Source organism: Nerophis ophidion, linkage group LG17, assembly GCF_033978795.1.
Source record: "Nerophis ophidion isolate RoL-2023_Sa linkage group LG17, RoL_Noph_v1.0, whole genome shotgun sequence".
Taxonomy (NCBI): domain Eukaryota; kingdom Metazoa; phylum Chordata; class Actinopteri; order Syngnathiformes; family Syngnathidae; genus Nerophis; species Nerophis ophidion.
Window position 1 is genome coordinate 20,925,451 of NC_084627.1, and position 27,592 is coordinate 20,953,042.

General features: G+C 37.8%; 1 protein-coding gene across 1 annotated transcript in view; it reads right to left on the minus strand.

Moving 5' to 3' along the window:
• The window catches only part of lman1 (lectin, mannose-binding, 1), a 34,055-nt gene extending 21,201 nt beyond the window's left edge, over positions 1–12,854 (minus strand). The window contains exons 1-4 of the mRNA XM_061876530.1: positions 12,579–12,854; positions 7,218–7,372; positions 2,818–2,925; positions 2,291–2,352 (exon numbers count right to left, since the gene is read on the minus strand). Of these exons, the coding sequence (XP_061732514.1) occupies positions 2,291–2,352; positions 2,818–2,925; positions 7,218–7,372; positions 12,579–12,810 (557 nt within the window). The 5' untranslated portion in view covers positions 12,811–12,854. The remainder of the gene's footprint in view (positions 1–2,290; positions 2,353–2,817; positions 2,926–7,217; positions 7,373–12,578) is intronic.
• Between the last annotated feature and the right edge of the window lie 14,738 nt (positions 12,855–27,592).

Genomic DNA, 27,592 nt, shown 5'->3' on the forward strand with positions numbered 1-27,592 from the left:
TTAGCATAGATAACCATTTTATAGAGATGTCCGATAATGGCTTTTTTACCAAATCCGATATTCTGATATTGTCCAACTCTTAATTACCCATACCGATATCAACCGATACGGATATATACAGTCGTGGAATTAACATATTATTATGCCTAATTTTGTTGTGATGCTCCGCTGGATGCAATAAACAATGTAATAAGGTTTTCTAAAATAAATCAACTCAAGTTATGGAAAAAAATGCCAACATAGCACTGCCATATTTATTATTGAAGTCACAAAGTGCATTATCTTTTTAACATGCTTCTAAACAGCAGCTTGGAATTTGGGACATGCTCTCCCTGAGAGAGACTATGAGGAGGTTGAGGTGGGCGAAATTGGGAGGTCAGGGTTGAGGTGGGGAAGGGGGTAGGGGGGGTTTAAATTGTAGCGTCCCGGAAGAGTTAAGTACTACAAGGGATTCTGGGTATTTGTTCAGTTGTGCTTATGTTGTGTTACGGTGCAGATGTTCTCCTGAAATATGTTTGTCATTCTTGCTTGGTGTGGGTAAACAGTGTGGCGCATATTTGTCCATCCATTTTCTACCACTTATTCCCTTTCGGGGTCGCGGGGGGCGCTGGCGCCTATCTCAGCTACAATCGGGCGGAAGGCAGCGTACACCCTGGACAAGTCGCCACCTCATCGCAGCGCCAACACAGATAGACACACAACATTCACACTCACATTCACACTCTAGGGCCAATTTAGTGTTGTCAATCAACCTATCCCCAGGTGCATGTCTTTGGAAGTGGGAGGAAGCCGGAGTACCCGGAGGGAACCCACGCATTCACGGGGAAAACATGCAAACTCCACACAGAAAGATCCTGAGCCTGGATTTGAACCCAGGACTGCAGGAACTTCGTATTGTGAGGCAGACGCACTAACCCCTCGGCCACCGTGAAGCCCCATATTTGTAACAGTGTTAATGTTGTTTATACAGCCACCCTCAGTGTGACATGTATGGCTGTTTACCAAGTATGCGTGGCATTCACTTGTGTGTGAAAAGCCGTAGTTATTATGTGACTGAGCTGGTACACAAAGGTAGTGCCTTTAAGGTTAATTGGCGCTCTGTAACGCTCTGTACGTCCGTGTGCACAGCGGCGTTTTCAAAAGTCATATATTTTACGTTTTGAAACCGATATACCCATAATTATGAAACCGATACCAATCATTTCCGATATTACGTTATAAAGCATTTATCGGCCGATAAAATCTGCGGTTCGATAATATCGGACATCCCTACTAATTAATCATAAAAATTAAAAAATATACTTTTGCGATTTGACAAATAAAAAAAATCAATAATAACGTCATATTTTAGGGAGAGAAAAGGCAGAATGATGGGATGTTACTATAACAAACAACTGAATGAGATGAAAATGAAGAAAAAAATCATATTAAAGGGAAAATCTTCTAATTTAAAAAAAATTTAATGTTACAGAAAAGTCATGACATTACTAGATTATCAGAAAACAGATATTTTTAAATTTACATCAAAAAAGCAATATTGCACTGTGTAAAGTTGTAAAATTTATGTTCAAAATAAACAACACAATAAAAAGCTTTTTTGTTGTTTTCATAAAGAACAAAAAACTTCTGTTAAGAAACAAATAGTTGTATGTATGTAATGTCATCTAACCAATCTACTTCTGGAGTCCTCAATACAAGCATAATGGGTACTTAGGGCAACAATGAAACTACTTGTTTTGCCCCAACTGGCTGCTATAAATAAAATAAACACAAATAAGCCTTTTTTTATTATCAGTTTACACAAAATTCCAACATAGATAAATAATGTAAGAAATTATTACAAAATAAGATATTGCCTGCAAGATGTGTGAAGTGTGGTTCCCATGACAGGCCAACTTAGTTGCTAATACATTTTTTAAGAGGATTAATCATTAAAACATGTCAATGAGTGATTGTCATCAGTGATAATGCATTTATTGTAATGCTGATTTTTTTTCCCCCCTGCTACTGGTCTGCAAACACTCAAGTAGTAGTGCAAACAGAGTAAAATATCTTAAAACTGTGATTGAAAAATGTGAACAACATCGCCCGTGCGCCTGTTTTTGTGCGAAATCCAACTAACGAAACTGGGAAAGAGTGATTCAAAGCTTTCGCTGGCTCACGGGAGATTAGGACAGATAGGGGATTATGCATTTTCAAGCAAATATAATCATATTTCCTAATCTTCTTTAAGTTGTTCAAATGTGAGGCGCCGACGGCAACGTCAGAGGAAAGGAAATTGATTACTTACTGTTGGTGGTCAAAAACAAGGTTGCCATTGTTTCCCACAACAATGATAGCCGGGTTATTTTTCTGGAATGGATACAAAACATGATAATCTTTTTTTTTTTTTTCCACTTGAAAAACACAAGCTAATCTCATACCTTAGCATGATAAAGCATGGGCTACTAGACGAGAGATGTTACATAATCACCTTTTAAGTAAATCAAAAAGTGAACACAACAGAATTGCCAGTGAAAACAATAACAACGATCGAAATAAGATGGAATTAGAGGAGGAGTCCATAAGAATAATCATCCATATTTACTTTTGTTAAATGATGTTACATGGTCAATGTTTCAGATGTTTTTGGTATAAAAGACAAAAACAGCTTTAATAACGACAAATATAACAACAATTGCTGTTTTGCATTCTGTTGCTAAAGCTACCTACTAGTATTAGTCATAAGGAGCAAAAAATATATTTTTTAAAAATTTACCAAAACAACAAAAATGAATCCTAACATTAAATGCAACGGGACTTTCACTTGACACCGACCTTTCCGTCGTTGTCAAAAGAGTCAAAGAAAATTCCGACTCCGTTCCACTTGTCAGCTGCGCCGTACACTGGACCGTCGAGGCCTTGGACAGCTGTGAACCAGATGGCCTGTGGGAATGAGAAAAAATATATACCATTCTTCAAAATTGAATGGAACAAGCAGTAGAAAATGGATGGATGGATGAAGAAAAGATGCCGTTATGCTAACAGAAAATAAAAACATTGAATTCAAATGTACAAATGTTCTAAAAAATGCATTGATGGAGTGACGTTAACGATACATCAGGGGTCCCAGACACGCGGCCCGCGGGCCCCAATTGGCCCACGAGACGTTATTTTGGGGCCCCCACCCTAATATGAAAGTTTAATGTTAGTGCGGCCCGCAAGTTTTATATGAATAGCGCTTGACAGCGTTGTTATTTGGGTCCAAAATGGCTCTTTCAACGTTCTGGGTTGCCTACCTCTGTGTTAGTGGAAAAGCGGCAAATGAGTGAAAGCGACATAGACGTTGCCATGGAGACAAGAGTTTACTTACATGCCTGGCTGCAGGCACACCACACCGCAACATCTGTCCGTCAGTAATAACAGTACCCGATAACCTGGACCAATTCAAACCGTTATTTGTTTTTTTTATTGTTTATTTTGCATTGCCTCACATGATGAACACTGCATATATTTCTATATGATGCCGGATAACAGTCCGGGAGCCGTCACTTTTTTGCGCTATTATCCGCCGACCGCCGTGTTGATGTAGGGAGGAAACTGAACCACACACATTGCGGAAATAACATTATTCTCGTGCGTCAGCGAAACACAAGTATATTCCACAACCCCAAACATGTCTTTTTCAAAGCCTGCAGTGAAGAGGAAGGTTAGTGATGAGCATGATGAGCAAAGACATTTCCAGGAAAAGAGGGAGATGCAATATTCCTTTGTTGAGCACAGGGGCACCCTGACGTGTCTTATTTGCACAGAGAAAGTTCCGGTGCACAAGGAATACAATTTGAAACGTCATTATACAACTAGACATGTTGAGGAGTATGCAGCATTTTTTTTAAGAAATCTTGTCTTGCGGTCCAGCCTCACCCAGACTCTGCATCCAGTGGCCCCCAAGTAAATCGAGTTTGAGACCCCTGCGATACATAATGCATGCTGGAAAAAATTGCCTTGAATGAAAATTCTCCTGTCATGTCAGGAAGTTACTAAAGAGATTTTACCATAACAGGGACGTTCAATGCAAACAAAACTGTGACTAAATTGTAAGTTAATCCAAACGCCACACCTTGAAGCATTGAATACATTTTGTCATTGACTTTTCTCATACAATACCTTAAAGGTACCAAAAAAATAAAAATTTAAAAGTAATTTTTCTGTGTAAAATATTGAATTTTGAGAAAAAATATGACACCTTGATAGGCGTTCCTCATGTCAGTTCCTAAATCTACCATGAGAAACAAGATTATTACATCAGGATTTTCTCCAAGATTTGGTGGCTATATCGTATGCTGGCCCAAAATAACTACTGAAGTACTTTTCTCATTACTCTTCTCATGTCGTTTCATTAATGCAACAATAGAACTTACATTATGGCCATAATTTGTGTTTCTATTGCATTCTGGGACAAAAAATGCAACCCTGGAGGGGCGCATGAGGTTTTTAATGACTTTTCTCATGGCGTGTCGTTTGCTAATAACTGAGTGAAATTTTATAGACATTAATTCCTTTTTTTAAATTGCTGAACAGTCTCTGCACTGTACAAACTGTTAGTTTTAGCTAATTATTGCCGCTACAAACCTGCTAAACTATCCATCCATCCATCTTCTTCCGCTTATCCGAGGTCGGGTCGCGGGGTCAGCAGCCTAAGCAGGGAAGCCCAGACTTTCCTCTCCCCAGCCACTTTGTCAAGCTCTTCTCGGGGGATCCCGAGGCACTCCCAGGCCAGCCGGGAGACATAGTCTTCCCAATGTGTCCTAGGTCCTCCCCGTGGCCTCCTACCGGTTGGGCGTGCCCTAAACACCTCCTTAGGGAGGCGTCCGGGTGGCATCCTGATCAGATGCCCGAACCACCTCATCTGGCTCGTCTCGATGTGGAGGAGCAGCGGCTTTACTTTCAGTTCCTCTCGGATGGCAGAGCTTCTCACCCTATCTCTAAGGGAGAGCCCCGCCACCCGGCGGAGAAGGCTCTGTTCGGCCACTTGTACCCGTGATCTTGTCCTTTCGGTCATAACCCAAAGCTCATGACCATAGGTGAGGGTAGGAACGTAGATCGACCGGTAAATTGAGAGCTTTGCCTTCCGGCTCAGCTCCTTCTTCACCACAACGGATCGATACAGCGTCCGTATAATTGAAGACGCCACACCGATCCCCTGGTCGATCTCACAATCTACTCTTCCCTCACTCATGAACAAGACTCCGAGGTACTTGAACTCCTCCACTTGGGGCAGGGTATCCTCCCCAACCCGGAGATGGCACTCCACCCTTTTCTGGGCGAGAACCATGGACTCGGACTTGGAGGTGCTGATTCTCATTCCGGTCGCTTCACACTCGGCTGCGAACCGATCCAGTGAGAGCTGAAGATATTGTTCAGATGAAGCCATCAGGACCACATCATCTGCAAAAAGCAGAGACCTAATCCTGCGACCACCTGCTAAACTACTTAAGTCAAAAACTAATAATGATTATGACGCGCTTGCACTTCTTTTTACAACATCTCACCAACAAACAACATGCCCACAGCTGTCGTCATAAGTCTACAACTAGCTTGCTGTGTTTAATACAGTCTTGTTCGGATTCACGTCAGACTCATTAAATATGCGTGGTGGTCAAGCCAACGCAATTTAGCCTTTCTTGAAGAAAAATGCGCAATGCCTGCGTTGTTTTCGACTGTACGAACCGCTCAAATTGCGAAAAGCAAAAACATTTCATTAGAGTTCCTCGAGAGGTAATCCATAAGGGCAGAAGAGTGCAAGATTTTACGAAAGACGACGAGAAAAGTGGCACGCACTCCGATCAAAGGGAGCAGAGTGTCAGAACCCACGAGTTTGCTGTGAGCACTTATTTTTGATATATTTTTAAATACACTTTCCTCGCTTAGTGTTTCCAATTGAAGTATTATCTTGATATTGATTGTATTGTAGATTTTAACAAACCATAAAACAGGGTGAATGATACTTTGTCAGGAAAGGTACTTCTACATCTCCCCTCTTGTTTATTTTGTACAAATATGTGTCAGGAGTACATTTGGCAACGGACAAAAATCAAATCTGGTGATTATTCAAAAAATTTTACTTTGTTAAATGCATATGCAGTCACGGTTGGCAGCTGTCGGGTGCTATATCGTTGCGGTTTTACTTTGTTTACACAGACGCGTCCTTGCAAGATGCAAAGTTGAATCATAAAATGGAATCTTGCTCAAGCAAAATCCATGCATGTCGTTCTGGGACAGTTTTGATACCAATTTCGTTGACCCAGTCACACACAGAGAAGTTGTACACTTCCATGGTTTTAAAAGTTTTCATCTGTTTTTTCATGTAAAATGACTTCTGGAGCACAAGATAGTTGAATATGTTTGGGAACAATAATCCTTGATATCACGCAACAAATACATTTTTGATAAAGTATAGGGATCTATTCCTTTAATTAGATTTTTTGCTCGTATCTGCTTTTTGCATGAAGATCTAAGCCCCTTGTGTACTCAGATTGTTGGCTTGCTTGACCACCGCTTTTTTCCACCTCCGGGAAGAAGTCATGTGACAAAATACAAGTCCCTAGACAATCAGGCATATCTACTGTTTGTATGCATGACCCTGCCTAGTATTAGTATGGGGGTGGCTAATGCTAAACACTTGTGTTGGTGAATGGGAGGGGTTTAAACAACAAACATCGAAAGATATATAAATAATATTTGATTGAAAGACAGTTTAGGACAACATTAGAATAAATATGTTCCTCAGTAGAACAACAGATCCAATTAAAGCTGCAAGCAGCGTTGGTCGGGTCCGCCTTTGGCCGCTGCCGTCGTGTCCCGAGTCCCGATCTTAGTCAGACCTACATAGAAGTTTTTGTTTCATCACTCTACGACATTCCTAACAGAATTTACAAGCAGTTTTGTCAGTTTTTTTTCCTAGGGGGCGCTAGAGCACAATTTTCATTTTTGGGGTTTGGTTTTTTATTGGATGGCAATTTTCACCAGTCATGATGCGTGTGTAAAATTTGGTGAGTTTTGAAGCATGTTAAGGGGGTAAAATTACAGATTGGCGTTTCTGGATGTTGTTGATAAATGGCTTTCACTTGGCATAGTATAGCTTTAACTTGCACTTTGAAGCATTTTAAGGGGGTCAAATTACAGTTTAAAGAGGCAAAAAAGACACATGTCCTTATACAGTGTGTATATTTTCTTACCAAACCATCAGCTCCTGTTCTGCTTCTTCCAGACACACGGAATGTCACCTCAGCCTCCCAATGTTCAAAGGCCACCTTGTTTTTGGTCCAAATGGTGCCCCTCTGGCTTTTGAGGGATGGCGTGATGCGCACTTGGTCTGCACTAGGAATAGCATCTAGCAAGGAGACAAGGAGCGAGCAGAACTATGACTGGTGACATCAAACTAACAAATTATTTCCACATGTCAACACAAAACTATACTGTAGGTATTTTATAGGTTGGATGAAACAAAATATAAAGCTTCTATAACTTTTCTCATGTCAACCAACGAGCTCATGTAATGTGGTGACTATTTTGTACAATGGGTAAATCAGTGTTGGCGCAAAGAATTCTCAAAATGGGGTCCCAGGGACCCCATCAAGTCATAAAAATGGGGTCCCTCAGTACATTTTTGGTGTACCACATTTTTGTAAGCGTTTTGAAAACAGATAATACATGTATCCATTATCCTGTTATATCTCACAGTCTATATTGTGTTTTGGATAAAGTTTGTCATTAACGTTACTTAATTCATTAAAAAAAAAAATACAAAAGAAAACACATTTTTATGCATACGTTTATATCCATATGTATTCAGTTAGAAACATTTATTCTTTCCTTCATGGATCAAAACTTTACTGCTGCTGGTATTTTTTTCTATATTTGTATTTAATAAGTTGTAAAGGGGGCAGCACGGTGGTACAGGGGTTAGTGCATGTGTGCCTCACAATACGGAGGTATTGAGTAGTCTTGAGTTCACTGTTCTCCCTGTGACTGCGTGGGTTCCCTCCGGGTACTCCGGCTTCCTCCCACCTCCAAAGACATGCACCAGGGGATAGGTGGATTGGCAACACCAAATTGGCCCTACTGTGTGAATGTGAGTGTGAATGTTGTCTATCTGTGTTGGCCCTGTGATGAGATGGCGACTTGTCCAGGGTGTACACCGCCTTCCGCCCGAATGCAGCTGAGATAGGCTCCAGCACCCCCCGCAACCCCAATAGGGAAACGCGGTAGAAAGTGGACGGATGGATGGAAGTTGTAAAGGGACAACCGGTAGAAAATGGATGGATGGATTGATGGATGGGTGTATTTTTTTCAGTATAAAAGTGTAAAAAGTTTTTTGCTTGGGTCATGAAATGATGATAATGGTGTGCCAGGGCATACCGTATTTTTCGGACTATAAATCGCAGTTTTTTTTTCATAGTTTGGCCGGGCCTGCGGCTTATACTCAGGAGCGACTTATGTGTGAAATTATAAATAAATAAATAAATGATAAATGGGTTGTACTTGTATAGCGCTTTTCTACCTTCAAGGTACTCAAAGCGCTTTGACATTACTTCCACATTTACCCATTCACACACATTCACACACTGATGGAGGGAGCTGCCATGCAAGGCGCCAAACAGTACCCATCAGGAGCAAGGGTGAAGTGTCTTGCTCAGGACACAACGGACGTGACGAGGTTGGTACTAGGTGGGAATTGAACCTGGGACGCTCGGGTTGCGCACGGCCACTCTCCCCACTGCGCCACGCCGTCTCCATAAACACATTACCGTAAAATATCAAATAATATTATTTATCTCATTCACGTAAGAGACTAGACGTATAAGATTTCATGGGATTTATCGATTAGGAGTGACAGATTGTTTGGTAAACATATAGCATGTTCTATATGTTAGTCATTTGAATGACTCTTACCATAATATGTTACGTTAACATACCAGGCACCTTCTCAGTTGGTTATTTATGCGTCATATAACGTACACTTATTCAGCCTGTTGTTCACTATTCTTTATTTATTTTAATTTGCCTTTCAAATGTCTCTTCTTGGTGTTGGGTTTTATCAAATAAATTTTCCCCAAAAATGTGACTTATACTCCAGTACGACTTATAGATGTTTTTTTCCTTCTTTATTATGCATTTTCGGCAGGTGCGCCTTATACTCCGAAGATTAGCGCTTAATCTCTAGAGTCTATATCAACTTCAGATCTATCCCTCAATTCTAAAAGGTTCTTTTTTTATGTTAGTTTGTTTGTTTTCTGCTCTTTTTGTCAAAGAAAACTATGTTTTTGTTATGCCAAACACACAAAATGTTCAAAACCTTCCACAAAAATTGTTTTTCAAAGTGGAATATTTTATGTGAGGTAATCGGAGCCTTGGATAGGTCAACAATTCATAAAAATATTGATTTTGATTCAATATTATGTTTTGAGCAATGGTAGTATTAAAGAAAACAAATCAGCTTTGTTTTATAAGTCAACATTTCAACTTTTTCTAAATAACATTTCACCTTTCAGCTTTTTTATTCCACTTTTTTTATGTTTTTGTTTATTTTAATAGTGTTTTAAAATGTGCTGTGGGGCTTCAAAACATTAGCTGAGGGCTGCCGATGGCCTCCGGACCACACTTTTGACACCCTTGCTATAGATAATAAAAAATTATCAATAAAAAGCAGAGCCTGGCGTCGCATGCGTGTTTATCATAACGCACAATCAGCATCTCTGCTTCAGTAAACAATGATGGTGATGACGTCACCGTCAGCGATGCGAGCGACACTTGCTAACTTGTAAGCCACTTCTCCAAGGGACTCTTTTTGAACACTCCTCACACATGAACACTTCATAAGGCACATATCTGCCCCGTAACTACTTGTTGGAATAAAACCTCTGCCTTGTTCTATTGAATACTTAGGTCTACTGCGCTACTGTATTTTAATGTTGGTCTTCATGGTTCATTGTTTAATGCATCCAGCGGGGCATCACAACAAAATTGGGCATAATAATGTGTTGATTCCACGACTATATATCTGTATCAGTTGATATCGGAATCGGTAATTAATAGTTGGTATAAAACCTCTGCCTTGTACTATTGAATACTTAGGCCTACTGCGCTACAGCATTTTAAAGTTGGTCCTCATGGTTCATTATTCAACGCATCCAGCGGGGCATCACAACAAAATTAGGCATAATAATGTGTTAATTACATGACTGTATATATCGGTATCGGTTGATAACGATAATTAATAGTTGGACAATATTGAAATATCGGATATCGGCAAAAAAAGCCATTATCGGACAGCTCTACTAAGAACATATGCCATTTTAAAGTGTTGAGTGAGGTTCTTCATTACTTCCTATATGATGTCATAAAGTAACTACTTGTTGGAAAAAAAACTCTGCTTTGTTCTATTGAATACTTAGGCCTACTGCGCTACTGTTTTTTATTGTTGGTCCTCATGGTTCATTGCTTAATGCATCCAGCGGGGCATCACAACAAAATTACGCATAATAATGTCTTAATTCCATGACTGTATATATCGGTATCGGTAAATCGGCAAAAAAGCCATTATCGAATATCTCTACTAAGAACATATGCCAATTTAAAGTGTTGAATGCGGTTCCTCCTTACTTCCTATGTGATGTCATAAAGTAACTACTTGTTGGAATAAAACCTCTGCCTTGTTCTATTGAATACTTAAGCCTACTGCGCTACGGTATTTTAATGTTGGTCCTAATGGTTCATTGTTTAATGCATCCAACGGGGCATCACAACAAAATTAGGCATAATAATGTGTTAATTTTATGACTGTATATATTGATATCGGTTGATATCTGTAATTAATAGTTGGACAATATCGGAATATCGGCAAAAAAGCCATTATCGGACAGCTCTACTAAGAACATATGCCATTTTTAAGTGTTGCATGAGGTTCCTCATTACTTTCTATGTGATGTCATAAAGTAACTACTTTGGGAAACCTCTGCCTTGTTCTATTGAATACTTAGAACTACTACGCTGTATTTTAATGTTGGTCCTAATGGTTCATTGTTTAATGCATCCAGTTAGGCATCACAAGAAAATTAGGCAAAATAATGTGTTAATTCCATGACTGTATATATTGGTTGATATCGGTTTATTAATAGTTGGACAATATCAAATATCGGCAAAAAAGCCATTATCGTACATCTCTACTAAGAACATATGCAATTTTAAAGTGTTGAATAAGGTTCCTCATTAATTCATATGTGATGTCATAAAGTAACTACTTGTTGGTATAAAACCTCTACCTTGTTTTATTGAATACTTAGTCCTACTGCGCTACTGTATTTGAATGTTGGTCCTCATGGTTCATTGTTTAATGCATCCAGCGGGGCATCACAACAAAATAATGCATAATAATGTGTTAATTCCATGACTGTATATATCGGTATCGGTTGATATCGGTTGATATCGGAATCGGTAAATCGGCAAAAAAGCTATTATCGAACATCTCTACTAAGAACATATGCCATTTTAAAGTGTTGAATGAGGTTCTTCATAACTTCCGATGTGATGTCATAAAGTAACTACTTGTTGGAATAAAACCTTCTGCCTTGTTCTATTGAATACTTGGGCCTACTGCGCTACTGTATTTTAATGTTGGTCCTCATGGTTTATTGTTAAAGCTACTGTATTTTAATGTTGGTCCTAATGGTTCATTGTTAAATGGATCCAGCGGGGCATCACAACAAAATTAGGCATAATAATGTGTTGGGCATCGGTTGACATCGGATTTGGTAATTAATAGTTGGACAATATCATGATATCGGCAAAAAAGCCATTATGGGACATCTCTACTAAGAACCTATGCCATTTCAAAGTGTTGATTGAGGTTCCTCATTACTTTCTATGTGATGTCATAAAGTAACTACTTCTTGGAATAAAACCTCTGCCTTGTTCTATTGAATACTTAGGCCTACTGCGTTACTGTATTTCAATGTTGGTCCTAATGTTCAATGTTAAATGTATCCAGCGGGGCATCACAACAAAATTGGGCATAATAATGTGTTAGTAACTCCACGGCTGTATATATCGGTATCGGTTGTTATCGGAATCTGTAATTAAGAGTTGGACTATATCGGCAAAAAAAGCCATTATCAGACATCTCTACTAAAAACATATGCCATTTTAAAGTGTTGAATGAGGTTTCTCATTACTTCTTATGTGATGTCATAAAGTAACTACTTGTTGGAATAAAACCTCTGCCTTGTTCCATTGAATACTTAGGCCTACTGCGCTACTGTATTTTAATGTTGGTCCTCATGGTGGTGCATGGAGAGCCAAGTGTTTTCTGAGGTGGTACTTAGTAAAAAAGGAAAAAAAATAAGTTTTATAGTTAAAACAAATCGATATCTTTCACTGGTCTCATTCACAATCAGTTTGTGACGCAACAATCCAAAGGGTGATTCTAACCAGGTGGCAGCGGGCTAATAACGAGGTGTGCAATGGGAGCAAAGGCCCGTTGGAGCCGGGCAGCTCCATCAAAGCACGCCAGAAGATGAGAGCTGTGTCGGCGCACTTACTGCCGGAGTGGATCCAGAACGGAACGCCGCCGTCCGGCTGAGCCAGGTGCGGTCCTTTAAAGCTGTACTTGTACTCGAATCGACGGTGCGGGGCTCCGTCTCCCGCGGCGGCGGCCCCGTGGTCGGTTGTCACATCCGCCACGGCGCGGTGACACAGCAGCGCGACGAGGAAGCTTTTCAGGAGCGTCAACATCCCGCCAGCAGCCCGCCGCCGTGCTCCGGACGCCGCCATGTTTCCGTGTCAGTGCTGACGTAGCGCTGCTGAGCCCACAAGCATGACGGGATGGCTGGAGGGCCAACAGGGCGGCTTCTCATTGGACGGCTCGCGAACACGTCGGCTCTCGACTCTCGGCTCTCAACTCTCGGCTCTCGGCCTTCGTGGTGGGAGCCGTGGCTCTTTGAAGGGAGCCGGATCTTAGGGAGCCGTTCTTTTTAAAAGAACCGTTTAAAACAGGGGTCCCCAACCTTTTTAGCACCACGGACCGCTTTAATGTAGGTATTATTTTCAGGGACCTGGCTTTCCACTCGTGCCAAATAAATATTTTTGTAAAATTATATGTGTTTAAAAAAAAATAAAAAATAAAATAAAACATGTGAATTATATTTATAGGGCTTCACGGTGGCAGAGGGGTTAGTGCGTCTGCTTCACAATACAAGGAAAAACTCAACTTAACGGGATACAATGAGAAACCTTGGAGGGGACTGCAATGGACGCCGAGTGGATCTAGTTTATAGTGTGAGAGTCCAGACCATAGTGGGGCCAGCTGTGGATCATCTTGAGTGTGGATAAGTCAGCAGCGCAGAGACGTCCCCAACTGATGCACAGATGAGTGGTCTTCGAACAGCTGTGGTCACCTAATATTTGCCCTTCCCCCTCTCCACGAAGGAGAGACGGCAGATCAACTGGTCTAAAAGGTAGATCAACTGGTCTAAAAGGTGGGTCTATTTAAAGGCTAGAGTATACAAATGAGTTTTAAGATGGGACATAAATGATTTTACTGGTAAAATTTATAGGCAATAATTATTTTGGCAATAATTGTATTTTTTCTACTGTAAATGGTAGTCCGATTTCCCAATGCTTTAACAGTAATATCATTATTTAGAATTTTCCCTAACCTAAATAGCATTTTAATAACACAGATAAAAATTACATAAAACAAGTACGGATAAAATGTATGTAAAAGTGCAAGTAAAATTTGAATAAAAATCAGGACTTTAGCGGTTGACGATGAATAAATGGATATTAAAAATGTAAATACAAAATTGCATAATCCACCTACCTAGCAGACACAAGACATTGATACAACTTTGATTATACATACATGTCCTTTAAAAGTGCCATATGTAATCATTTCATGTGAAGTCATCATTAAATGGCCCGGATATGTTAAAAGGCGGACAGCACGGTGGAATAGGGATTGGTGCGTCTGCCTCACAAGACTAAGATCCTGAGTAGTCAAGGGCTCAATCCCGGGCTCGGGATCTTTCTGTGTGGAATTTGCATGTTCTCCCCGTGAATGCGTTGGTTCCCTCCGGGTACTCCGGCTTCCTCCCACCTCCGAAGACATGCACCTGGGGATAGGTTGATTGGCAACACTAAATGGTCCCTAGTGTGTGAATGTGAGTGTGAATGTTGTCTGTCTATCTGTGTTGGCCCTGCGATGAGGTGGCGACTTGTCCAGGGTGTATCCCGCCTTCCGCCTGATTGTAGCTGAGATAGGCGCCAGAGCCCCCCGCCACCCCAAAGATAATACGCGGTAGAAAATGGAGGGATGGATTATATTTAAATAGTGCTTTTCTCTAGTGACTTAAAGCGCTTTTTACTTTGGATTGGACTCTCATGGTTGTGTTGGATCCACTATGGATCGAACTTTTACAGAATCATGTTAGACCCGCTCGACATCCATTGCTTTCGGTCCCCTAGGCAGGGGGTGGGGGGGTTGCCCAAATATGCCCGGGTCCTCTCCAAGGTTTCTCATAGTCATCATAGTCACTGTCACTGACGTCCCACTGGGGTGAGTTTTCCTTGCACTTATGTGGGCTCTACCGAGGATGTCGTTGTGGTTTGTGCAGCCCTTCGAGACACTGGTGATTTAGGGCTATATAAATAAACATTGATTGATTGATTGATTGATTTTACATAGTGAAACCCAATATCTAAGTTACATTAAAACCAGTGTGGGTGGCCCTGGGAGCAGGTGGTCAAAGTGTCTTGCCGAAGGACACAACGGCAGTGACTAGGATGGCGGAGGCGGAGATCGAACCGGGAACCCTCAAATCCATCCATCCATTTTCTACCGCTTATTCCCTTCGGGGTCGCGGGGGGTGCTTGAGCCTATCTCAGCTACAATTGGGCAAAAGGCGGGGTACACCCTGGACAAGTTGCCACCTCATCGCAGGGCCAACACAAATAGACAGACAATGTTCACACTCACATTCACACACTACAGCAAATATAAGTGCATGAAAAATACAACTCACTATGACGCTGAATTGTTTCTTTGCAATGAGATCGCCAGCAGGTTACCATCAACCTGCTGATGGAAATCAGCCTTTGACTACAATCTGTCACATTTATATTGTATATGTTCAGCAAAATGCATTGTATCATGTCACAAAGTCATAACAAATATAACAAAAGGCAACTTCCTATGAGGAATTTTTACTGTACATCTCTAAACATATTTCTCTGCTTAGGCTGCTGCCCCCGCGACCTGACCACAGATAAGCGGAAGAAAATGGATGGATGGATCTATAAACAAGCTTATTGATGTGTCTAGTGCAGGGTTCTGCAACCTAAAATGTTGAAAGAGAGCCACATTGGACCAAAAATAAAAAAAGAAATATGTCTGGAGCCGCAAAAAAACAAAAACCATATTACATACAGATAGTCTGTCATGAGATTTAAATTGAATTAAGAGGACTTAAAAGAAACCATATGAGCTCAAACGTACCTACAAATTAAGCATAATGATGCAATACGTACACATAGCTAGCCTAAATAGCATGTTAGCATCGATTAGCTTGCAGTCATGCTGAGAAAAAATATGTCTGATTATAGCTCCACACAAGTCAATAACATCAACAAAACTCACCTTTTTGCATTCATGCAAAACGTTAAAAGTTTGGTGGTCAAAATGAGACGGATAAAGAAGTGGCATAAAACATGTCTTAGAAAGTCGGAGAAAGTTGTACATGTAAACCAGGGGTCACCAATGCGGGCACCAGGTAGCCCGTAAGGACTAGATGAGTAACCTGCTGGCCTGTTCTAAAAATGGCTCAAATAGCAGCACTTACCAGTGAGCTGCGTCTATTTTTTTTTTTTTTTTTTTTCATTACTAGCAAGCTGGTCTCGCTTTGCTCGACATTTTTAATTCTAAGAGAGACAAAACTCAAATAGAATTGGAAAAGCCAAGAAAATATTTTAAAGACATGGTCTTCACTTGTTTAAATAAATTAATTATTTTTTTTCCTTGCTTCTTATAACTTTCAGAAAGATAATTTTAGAGAAAAAATACAACCTTAAAAATGATTTCAGGATTTTTAAACACATATACCTTTTTACCTTTTAATTTCCTTCCTCGTCCTTCCTGACAATTTAAATCAATGTTCAAGTATTTTTTTTTATTGTAAAGAATAATAAATACATTTTAATTGAATTCTTCATTTTATCTTCTGTTTTTTCGACGAAGAATATTTGTGAAATATTTCTTCAAACTTATTATGATTAAAATTCAAAAAAATTATTTTGACGAATCTAGAAAATCTTTTAAATCAAATTTAAATCTTATTTCAAAGTCTTTTGAATTTCTTTTAAAATTTTTGTTCTAGAAAATCTAGAAGAAATAATGATTTGTCTTTGTAATGAATATAGCTTGGTCCAATTTGTTATATAGTCTAACGAAATGCAGATTGGATTTTAACCTATTTAAAACATGTCATCAAAATTATAAATTTAATCTTAATCAGGAAAAAGTACCAATGATGTTCCACAAATTCTTTTTTTAAGTTTTTTAAAAAGATTCGAATCAGCTAGTTTTTCTCTTCTTTTCTTCGGTTGAATTTTGAATTTTAAAGAGTCGAAATTTAAGACAAACTATGTTTCAAAATTAGATTATCATTTTTTTCCTGTTTTCTCCTCTTTTAAACCGTTCAATTAAGTGTTTTTTTTTATCATTCATTCTCTACAAAAAAACATTCCCTAAAAGGAAAAAAATGTACGACGGAATGACAGACAGATATACCCATTTATATATATATATATATATATATATATATATATATATATATATATATATATATATATATATGAGTGTGTAGATTTATTTATTAAAGGTAGATTGAGCAAATTGGCTATTTCTGGCAATTTATTTAAGTGTGTATCAAACTGGTAGCCCTTCGCATTAATCAATACCCAAGAAGTAGCTCTTGGTTTCAAAAAGGTTGGTGACCCCTGATGTAAACAAACTAAGGTGAGTTCAAGGACCGCCAAAATGAGTAGGACAAAACGGCGATTGCCAAATATTCGAATCAGTGAAGCGTGTTTAATAAAAACAGTGTGCTTTATAACAATTAGGGAGGTTTGTGTCATGTTTGTCCTCCTACAGAAACAATATTGACTTTACTTTCTGTTTAGTGGGACAGAAAGTAAAGTCGTTTTCAGCCATTTATAAATTGTTTTATGTTTCTCTGCGGCCCGGTAGCAAATGCGTCACAGACCGGTACCGGTCCTCGAACCGGTGGTTGGGGACCACTGGTTGAAAAGACGGGCTCGTTCTTTCTTTCTTTCCTTCTTTCTTTCTTTTGTTTATTTTTGAACATGAACACACTTACAGCATAATACATCGCACAAATTCATATCATTTCACTTTACATCATGTCCGAAAAGGAGTAGGAAGAAGCAAAGCTTATTTAATCCTACCCCTTTCCCACTACAGAGCGTATACAAATATATACATTAATTTACAGACGTTTTTTTTAATAGACCCCCTTTTTAGAACAGTTGATCTGCCGTTTCTTTTCTTTTCTCCAATGCCCCCCTCTCCCTTGTGGAGGAGGGGCACAGGTCCGGTGCCCATGGATGAAGTGCCCGCTCGCCTGTGCATCGGTTGGGGACATCTCTGCGCTGCTGACCCGTCTCTGCTTGAGATGGTCTCCTGCTGGCCCCACCATGGACTGGACCAATGACGTGCGGTGAACTAAACACCAGGTGAGGAATACATACTTTTTTCTTTTTTTATTTAAATTCATATGTGCAGCTCTAGTCATTGTTGATTTAGGTTGCACATTAGAGTTACAGGGGAAAAAATGAGTTATTCGCTTTCATAAAACGTTATCATAATGATATTATGATAAGATAAATGGGTCCAAAAAGTAATTGATAAAGTTGTTATTAAATACTTTTTGGTCCCATTTGCTTTTAACAAAATAAATCAAGTATTGTGAGTGTAATTTACCTTTCTGTATTTGTATCTGAAGCAGCAATAGCTATCCTCCATGAAAACGTACTTTGTATGATCGCATTCATTTTGTCTTAAAGTCCAGTTTAGAGAAGTATTTAATCTTGGATACAATATATAATCCTCCATATTGGCAGAAACATTCATTTAATTCAATTTCATTCCAAGAAATTAAACAATATTTTTGCATCTGACAAAAAACACCCACAAACGCTGACTTACTCTAATAAAAATGCCATGTTTGTTATAAATACAGTTACAAAAAAGAAAAGAAAAAAAGGCTGGCTTAAGCTGGAGACCTGTGTCTGCTAGCTTGAGCGCCCCCACTTCTCCCAGTGTGGCGAGTCAGAGTACTGCTGAGGCATTGAACTGCAAGTTGACAATATGTCGCCCCCTACCTTGAGGCAGAGGTACTTGCTGCCTCATGACCTGCCTTTTCCACGTGGCAACAAGCATGTGCCCCCTCGCATGCACACGCCCAATACACACTGTGTGTAGCTGTGGAGGCACCGCCTGTGTCTGCCTCACTTCTCATCTGCTGCAATGTTTTGATCAGGAAACATGGAATTTTCGCGATTTTTACCATGAAAATTATCAAAATATACAGGAACCACACCAAAATCACATAAAAATCATAAACCAAAAGAGAAATAGCAAAACTTATTTTATTTTATTACTTCTTTTTGGAACATCTCATGGTTAAGCCACCTGACAGCACGTCACTGGACTGGACTCTCACTATTATGTTGGATCCACTATGGACTGGACCTTCACAATATTATGTTAGACCCACTCGGCATTCATTGCATCCGATCTCCCCTAGAAAGGGGGGGGGGGGGGGTGTCACCCACATCTGCGGTCCTCTCCATCTCCAAGGTTGTTTCCCATAGTCATTCACATTGACATCCCACCGGGTTGTGAGTTTTTCCTTGCTATTATGTGGGATCTGAACCGAGGATGTCGTTGTGGCTTGTGCAGCCCTTTGAGACATTCGTGATTTAGGGCTATACAAATAAACATTGATTGATTGATTGATATAACATCCACCAATCCATCCATTTTCTACCGCTTGTCCCTTTCGGGGTTGCAGGGGGTGCTGGAGCCTTTCTCAGCTGCATTCGGGCGGAAGGCGGTGAACACCCTGGACAAGTCACCACCTCATCGCAGGGCCAACACAGATAGACAGACAACATTTAAACTCTAGGTTGATTGGCAACACTAAATTGGCTATATATAATATAATATATATAATTATTTAGATAGTGATCTGTGCAGTCAAACTAGACATTTTAGCAGGGTAATGCTAACAATCTGTCCTGACTCCCGACAAAAATATTGCTGCGTAACAACGGCTGATCAACATCAGTAAAATGTGGCATAATTACTTAGTAAGGCATCTTGCAAGAAGTATAAACAAGAGAAAGGACTCGTCGTTTGCCATTTGAAGTTTCTTGGAGTAGGATTCCGTTTCGCCTGCGTATCTGGGAACCTCAGTCATGGAGAGTGGGAGGGGACTACAGAATTTGGACCGTGGTTGCAGTACCATTTCTGGCCACATTGCTACATATGGCTCCTTTAAAATTGAATGTGAAACAACGTCGCAAAATAGTTGTATTATTAAATTGAGACAACGTTGATGTCCAATGTTGGATCTGCGTTGTTGGTTGGGAAATGACCAAATTTCAACGGTCAAATCAACGTCAGAACCCAACATTGATTAAACATCATCAAAAAGCATGTTGTTTCAACGTTATATTTGAATACAAGTTCTCAATGTGGTTTTAACGTCTCGTGCCTGCTGGGTAGTGAGTGCACAGTTGATCTTAATCAGATCAATGAACCATAAAAGTGAATCAAACAAAAAAGTACATTTTAAAATTCACTTAAAAGTAGAAATATTTTTTTCAAAGTTTCATTTTTAGAACAGTTGCCAGTTTTGTCTATTTGGACGTTCATAAAAACGGCTCCTAAATTGGTTCTTGTCGTTCACCTAATACAGGGGTCGGGAACCTTTTTGGCTGAGAGAGCCATGAAAGCCAAATATTTCAAAATGTATTTCCATAGGAGCCATATAACATTTTTCAACACTGAATACAACTAAATTTGTGCATTTTTAAGTATGACCAACATTTGTAGAGTATAATAAGTCTCTTATTCTTTTAACAACAATGTTATTCTAAAAGTTAACCAATAATAAATATAATACTTCTTACCAATAATGCGACATCGTGAACAGGTGCGGTAGAAAACGGATGGTTGGATTAAAATGCATGAGAATATTTTATGAATTGAACGTTATTTTTGAAACTGTGATTACCAGCGGAATTATTCATTACTTACCGTGTTAAGCAATGTCAGCTTAGATTTATCTGAGAGCCAGATGCAGTCATCCTGCTCCAGAGCCATAGGTTCCCTACCCCTGGTTTAAGCATTAGACAACTTTTTTACCTGCACTCTGCCTCCCGCTGTTTCCCACATCTACAAAGCAATTAGCTACCGACTGCCACCTACTGATATGGAAGAGTATTACACGGTTACTCAGCATAGCTCGGTTAGGAGAGTGGCCGTGCTAGCAACCTGAGGGTTCCAGGTTCGATTCCCACTTCCGCCATCCTAGTCACTGCCGTTGTGTCCTTGGGCAAGACACTTTACACACCTACCCCCAGTGCCACCCACACTGGTTTAAATGTAACTTGGATATTGGGTGTCACTTTGTAAAGCGCTTTGAGTCACTAGAGTAAAGCGCTATATAAATATAATTATCTGAGAGCCATATGTAGTCATCAAAAGAGCCACATCTAGCTCAAGAGCCATAGGTTCCCTACCCCTGACCTAATAGAACCGTTATTTAAGCAGATAAGAAACCCATTGAGATCAAGATCTCTTTCACAAGGGTGACCTGGCTAAGAGGTCAACAGCACATGTCACAGAGCAGTTTATAAAAAGTAATACACTAAGACTTACATTTTAAAATACATAAAAGAGAACTGTAAAACAATAGAGATTTACACCTTTTAAAAACCCCGGCATTAAAAGACAGGGGGTCAGCAACCCGCTTGGTGGCTCTGTAGCGCCGCCCTAGTGGCTCCCTGGACCTCTTTCAGACATGTCTGAAAATGGAAAAAGATGAAGAAAAAAATTATTATTTTGTTTTAATATGGTTTTTGTCGAACAAACATGACGCAAAGCTTCCTAATTGTTAGAAATCCCACTGTTTATGTTATACATGCTTCACTGATGAGAGTATTTGGCAAGCACCGTTTTGTCCTACTAATTTGAGTGATCCTTGAACTCATCGTAGTTTGTATACATCTACAACTTTCTCCAATGCTACCAAAGGAAGACATGTTTTATGCCACTCCTTCTTTGTCTCATTTTGTCCACCAAACGTTTTAAGCTGTGCGTGAATGCACAAAGGTGAGCTTTGTTGATTTATTGGAGTGCTTTTCAGGCATATTTGGTCAATCCATGACTGCAAGCTAATCGATGTTAACATGCTATATAGGCTAGCGGTGTGTACATATTGCATCATTATGCCTCGTTTGTAGCTATATTTAAGCTCATTTAATTTCCTTTACTTATGTCCTCTGTGTATTTAATTTATATTTGCATGTCACATGACACATTGTCTGTATGTAATATTGTCTGCATTTATATTACTTGTTTTACTAATGATTTCCAATGTTGCAAAAATGTGCAGAATAAGAATTTAAATACAACATATTTGTCAACGAAGATGTGCGTCAGCCTTTGATAGTAGGCTAATATAACTAATATGGACACTTACATCATGTGTTGCCTTCATTATAGCACTTATAAAGGCTTTTAATTTTTTTGCGGCTCCAGACAGATTATGTTGCCGACCCCAGCCCTAAAAGAAAAGCTCAAAAGACTTGATTGGTTCGTGAACGTCACATCTCTACTCTGCTTATAAAGTTAAAAGTTAAAGTACCAATGATTGTCACACACACATTAGGTGTGGTGAAATAATTCTCTGCATTTGACCCATCACCCCCTGGGAGGTGAGGGGAGTAGTGAGCAGCTGCGGTGGCTGCGCCCGGGGAATCATTTTTGGTGATTTAACCCCCAATTCCAACCCTTAATGCTGAGTGCCAAGCAGGGAGGTAATGATTCCCATTTTTATAGTCTTTGGTATGACTCGGCCGGGGTTTGAACTCAAGACCTGCTGATCTCAGGGCGGACACTCTAACCACAAGGCCACTGAGCAGGTTATCAGGGGACGGTGGCGATGGTGACGCAACGCTTATTGATTTGAATAAAAACAGCAAGCACATTTAGGACTACATACTAATAAAAATATGGGATAGGTGGGCATGACCCACAAATATAGACTATATCGATATCAATATGTGTCCGTATCAGATCGATACTGGCATTTTTGGTGTGGCCCACCTCTAATTCATGACCCATTAAAGGACAAGCTGACATGTCACAGTTGTCAAAAACAAACAACCAATCGCCAACAGTGGCACAATTCTGTGTATCTCCCAGATGGTTCTCATGGCATTACTGATGTCCATATGAAATATAATGAAAATTGTCAGGCTTGCCACTGACAGTTTGTTTGTGTTTTAGTTTTTCCTCTGTGTGTGTTTAGTACTTCCTGTCCTTGGTTCCTGTCAGCGCTGTTATGTTGGTTCAGCTTCCTGTTTGTCTCCCTGTGTGCTGTATCCTCTCAGCTGTGGCTGATTGGCACCTGGCCACACCTGGTGTCAATCAGCCCACTCCTATTTGTACCTGCTTTTGTCCTCCGTGTAGTGGTTGGATTATTGTCTTGTCGATGTCGCTCTTGTCACTCCTGTCGCGTCGTGTCGTGCCGTGCCGTGTCTTGTATTTGCAGCGTAGCGGTAAGCTATATCCGTTAGATATTTGTAGCTTACTGTTTTTTGTTCCCTGCTTTCAGTTTGTTTTGTACTACACGTTAGGACTTCTGTTTTCCTGCTCGCTACCCGCTAGCTTCCACGCTAGACCCTTTTTGTTTTTGCTAACTTCCATGTTAAGCTTCTTTTATTTTGTAGCTCCCATGCTAGCTCCCTTAGTTTGTTAGCCGCCTTGTACGCGCTTTGTGTTAGTACCTTTTTGTTTGTTGTAGTTGTATTATTTTTATTAAATCATGTTTTCTCACTCCATGCCTGCCTCCATCTCTGCATCTTGGGGTTCGTCAACAACTAACTTTGACAAAAATGTCATCATAGAATAAGTTAAGTGTCTTAAATAATACTTTTCTATCTGAGTTTTTTAAAATATTCAGGTCAATAAAATATATTTTTTAAAGTTGAATAGATCATTCTACTACGATATGTCGTACACACACCACTAATGTTACGCAGGCATTATCTAATGCAGTGTTTTTTCAACCACTGTGCCGCGGCACACTGGTGTGCGGACTGCGCAGAGATACAGTCTGGTGTGCAGTGGGAAATTATCTAATTTCACTTATTTGGGTTGAAAGAATGTTTTGCAAACCAGTAACTATAGTCCGCAAATGACAATAACAGTTTTAATGTCATACTTATGACAAAAACAGTTTTAATGTCATATACTGTACATGTATGACGATAACAGTCTTAATGTCATACTTATGACAATAACTGTTTTAATGTCATATACTGTACATGTATGACAGTACGTTGTAATGTCATATACTTATGACAATAAAAGTTTGAATTGTCATATACTGTACATATATGACAATAACAGTTTTAATGTCATATAAAAGTCTTAAAATCATATACTTATGACAATAACAATTGTAATGTCATATACAGTACATGTATGATAGTATGTCTTTAATGTCAAATACTGTACATGTATGAAAATAAGAGTTTTAATGTTATACTTATGACAATAACAGTTTTAATATCTTATAGTGTACATGCATGAAAATAATAATTTTAATGTCATATACTGTACATGTTTGACAATAACAGTTTTAGTGTCATACTTATGACGATAACAGTTTTAATGTCATATACTGTACATGCATGACAATAACAGTTTTAGTGTCATACTTATGACAATAACAGTTTTAATGTAATATACTTCTGACAATAAAAGTTTTAATGTCATATACTGTACATGTATGACAATAACAGTTTTAATGTCATATACTTATGAAAATAACAGTTTTAATGTCATATACTGCACATGTATGACAATAACAATTTTAATGTCATATACTTATGAAAATAACAGTTTTAATGTCATATACTGCACATGTATGACAATAACAATTTTAATGTCATATACTTATGACAATAACAGTTTTAATGTCATATACTGTACATGCATGACAATAACAGTCTTAAGGTTATATTTATGACAATAACAGTTTTAATATCATATACTGTACATATAGGACAATGACAGTTTTAATGTCATATACTGTACATGTATGAAAAAAACAGTTTTAATGTCATACTTATGACATTAACAGTTTTAACGTCATACTTATGACATTAACAATTTTTATGTCATACTTATGACAATAACAGTTTTAATGTCATATACTGTACATGCATGACAATAACAGTTTTAATGTCATATACTGTACATGTATGAAAAAAACAGTTTTAATGTCATATACTGTACATGTATGAAAAAAACAGTTTTAATGTCATATACTGTACATGCATTACAATAAAAGTCTTAAGGTCATACTTATGACAATAACAGTTTTAATATCATATACTGTACATGTAGGACAGTAACAGTTTTAATGTCATATACTGTACATGTATGAAAAAAACAGTTTTAATGTCATACTTATGACAATAACAGTTTTAATGTCATATACTGTACATGTATGACAATAACAGTTTTAATGTCATATACTGTACATGCATGACAATAGCAGTCTTAAGGTAATACTTATGACAATAACAGTTTTAATATCATATACTGTACATGTAGGACAATAACAGTTTTAATGTCATACTTATGACAATAACAGTTTTAATGTCATATACTGTACATGTATGACAATAACAGTTTTAATGTCATATACTGTACATGTATGAAAAAAACAGTTTTAATGTCATATACTGTACATGTATGAGGAAAAAAGTTTTAATGTCATATACTGTACATGCATTACAATAAAAGTCTTAAGGTCATACTTATGACAATAACAGTTTTAATATCATATACTGTACATGTAGGACAGTAACAGTTTTAATGTCATATACTGTACATGTATGAAAAAAACAGTTTTAATGTCATACTTATGACAATAACAGTTTTAATGTCATATACTGTACATGTATGACAATAACAGTTTTAATGTCATATACTGTACATGCATGACAATAGCAGTCTTAAGGTAATACTTATGACAATAACAGTTTTAATATCATATACTGTACATGTAGGACAATAACAGTTTTAATGTCATACTTATGACAATAACAGTTTTAATGTCATATACTGTACATGTATGACAATAACAGTTTTAATGTCATACTTATGACAATACCAGTTTTAATGTCATATACTGTACATGCATGACAATAACAGTTTTAATGTCATATACTGTACATCTATGACAATAAGTTTAAATTTTATATACTTTTACAATAAGACAATAAGTTATAATATCATATACTGTACTGTATGACAGTACGTCTTAATGTCTTAATTTATGACAATACGTTTTAATATGATATACTGTACATGTAAGACAGTGACAGTCTTTATGTAATGATGTGTCCATCCAAAGAGTGGATGTATTTTGTAAAGAAGCCCAAAAGCAAAGGGGGGTCATCAGGCCTGTGCAGGTGACCTGGCGGCGACATCAGCCTGGCCGCGAGGTGAAAGCCTCAGTGGGAGAAACGACATGACACAATTCATGTCCCACTCGCTTTCTATTTACTTTCACTGACTTCCTCGGCGTGGCGGCGGGGGCCCAGCATCAGCGCGGCCCTGCTGGCTCCACAACAAAACAAGCTATTGTAGGGACACTAATCTGGGGATTGGGACTCTTCCGTCACATGATCAGCAAATGGCAAGAAGTGATCTACGGGGCTTTGCACTGATACACTTTTATATACAGTACTTTACTGATGTAATTTCACGCAAAAGGCAAGGATTTTAGTTAAAAAAACAAACTTGGATGACAGACGTGGGTTTTCTTTTCTACCCTCTTATAAATTGACCTGACTGTATAGGCTTGGTTATCATTTCAAATCACTTTTAACCTGAAGAAAAACAAGATAACTAATTAAAATAGAAAATAAAAAAAATATGTCTACTAACAAAATGGAATAAATATGTTATCACCGTACATACATCTCTAAAATTGTTTTTGTATGTTAACTTATGTATTACTTTGACTTACTTTTTTGTTGTAACATGTATTTAAAAATCCTAATGAAGGTTTTCTGACACTGACCACATAAACGTAAATATAAATGAATGATAAAATATACATTTTAATTTTTTATGTAATTTTTTGATTAAAAGCGTAACAGAAAAAAAATCACACTATTTTAATATTTTTGTTGTGATCAAAAACATTCTGTTTGTAAGAAGTTACAAATAAATGTTTAAAAGAATAAAGAAATATTTGTCCGAAAAATAATAGTACATATTTTGGCGATGTTCTTCTGATCTTATTAGCAACAAAAAACATCAATAAATGTTGAAATGCGTCATTGTATTTTTGAATGCCATTTTTGGATTCAAAATATAACACATTTTTAATTTGGAAATTATAATGGTATACTGTATGCTCATATATATATATATATATATATATATATATATATATATATATATATATATATATATATATACATATATATACATATATATACATACACATATATATACACACACATATATATACACACATTTACATACATATATACACATCTATATGTGTATATATACATATATGTATCTATACATATACATGTATATATATACATATACACATATATATGTATATATATATATACACATTTATGTATATATATGCACATGTATATGTACATAAAAACATGGATATATATGTGTATATATGTAAATATGTATATACGTATATACATATTTACATATATATCCACACATATATATGTACATATATACATATATACACTTACATATACATACATATACACATATATATATTTAAATATATACATATATATACACACACACATATATATATATATATATATATATATATATATATATATATATATATATATATACATATATATATATATATATATACATATATATATATATATATGTATATAAATATATATAAACATACACACATTTATATATATATATGTATATACATACATATATATAAAATATACTAATAATAAGATGAGGAATAAAAACACACATTTGGGAGATTTTAACTGTTTTCATGGCATCAAAAATAAATACATCAATAAATGGTGACCTACCCCGATTTTTCCATATTATTATTTTATAAAATACATAATACTAAAAAACCTAAATTTGGAGATGTTTGCTTAGTTTTTTTAACAGCAACAATTAAAAAAAAATCTGTAGTGAAAT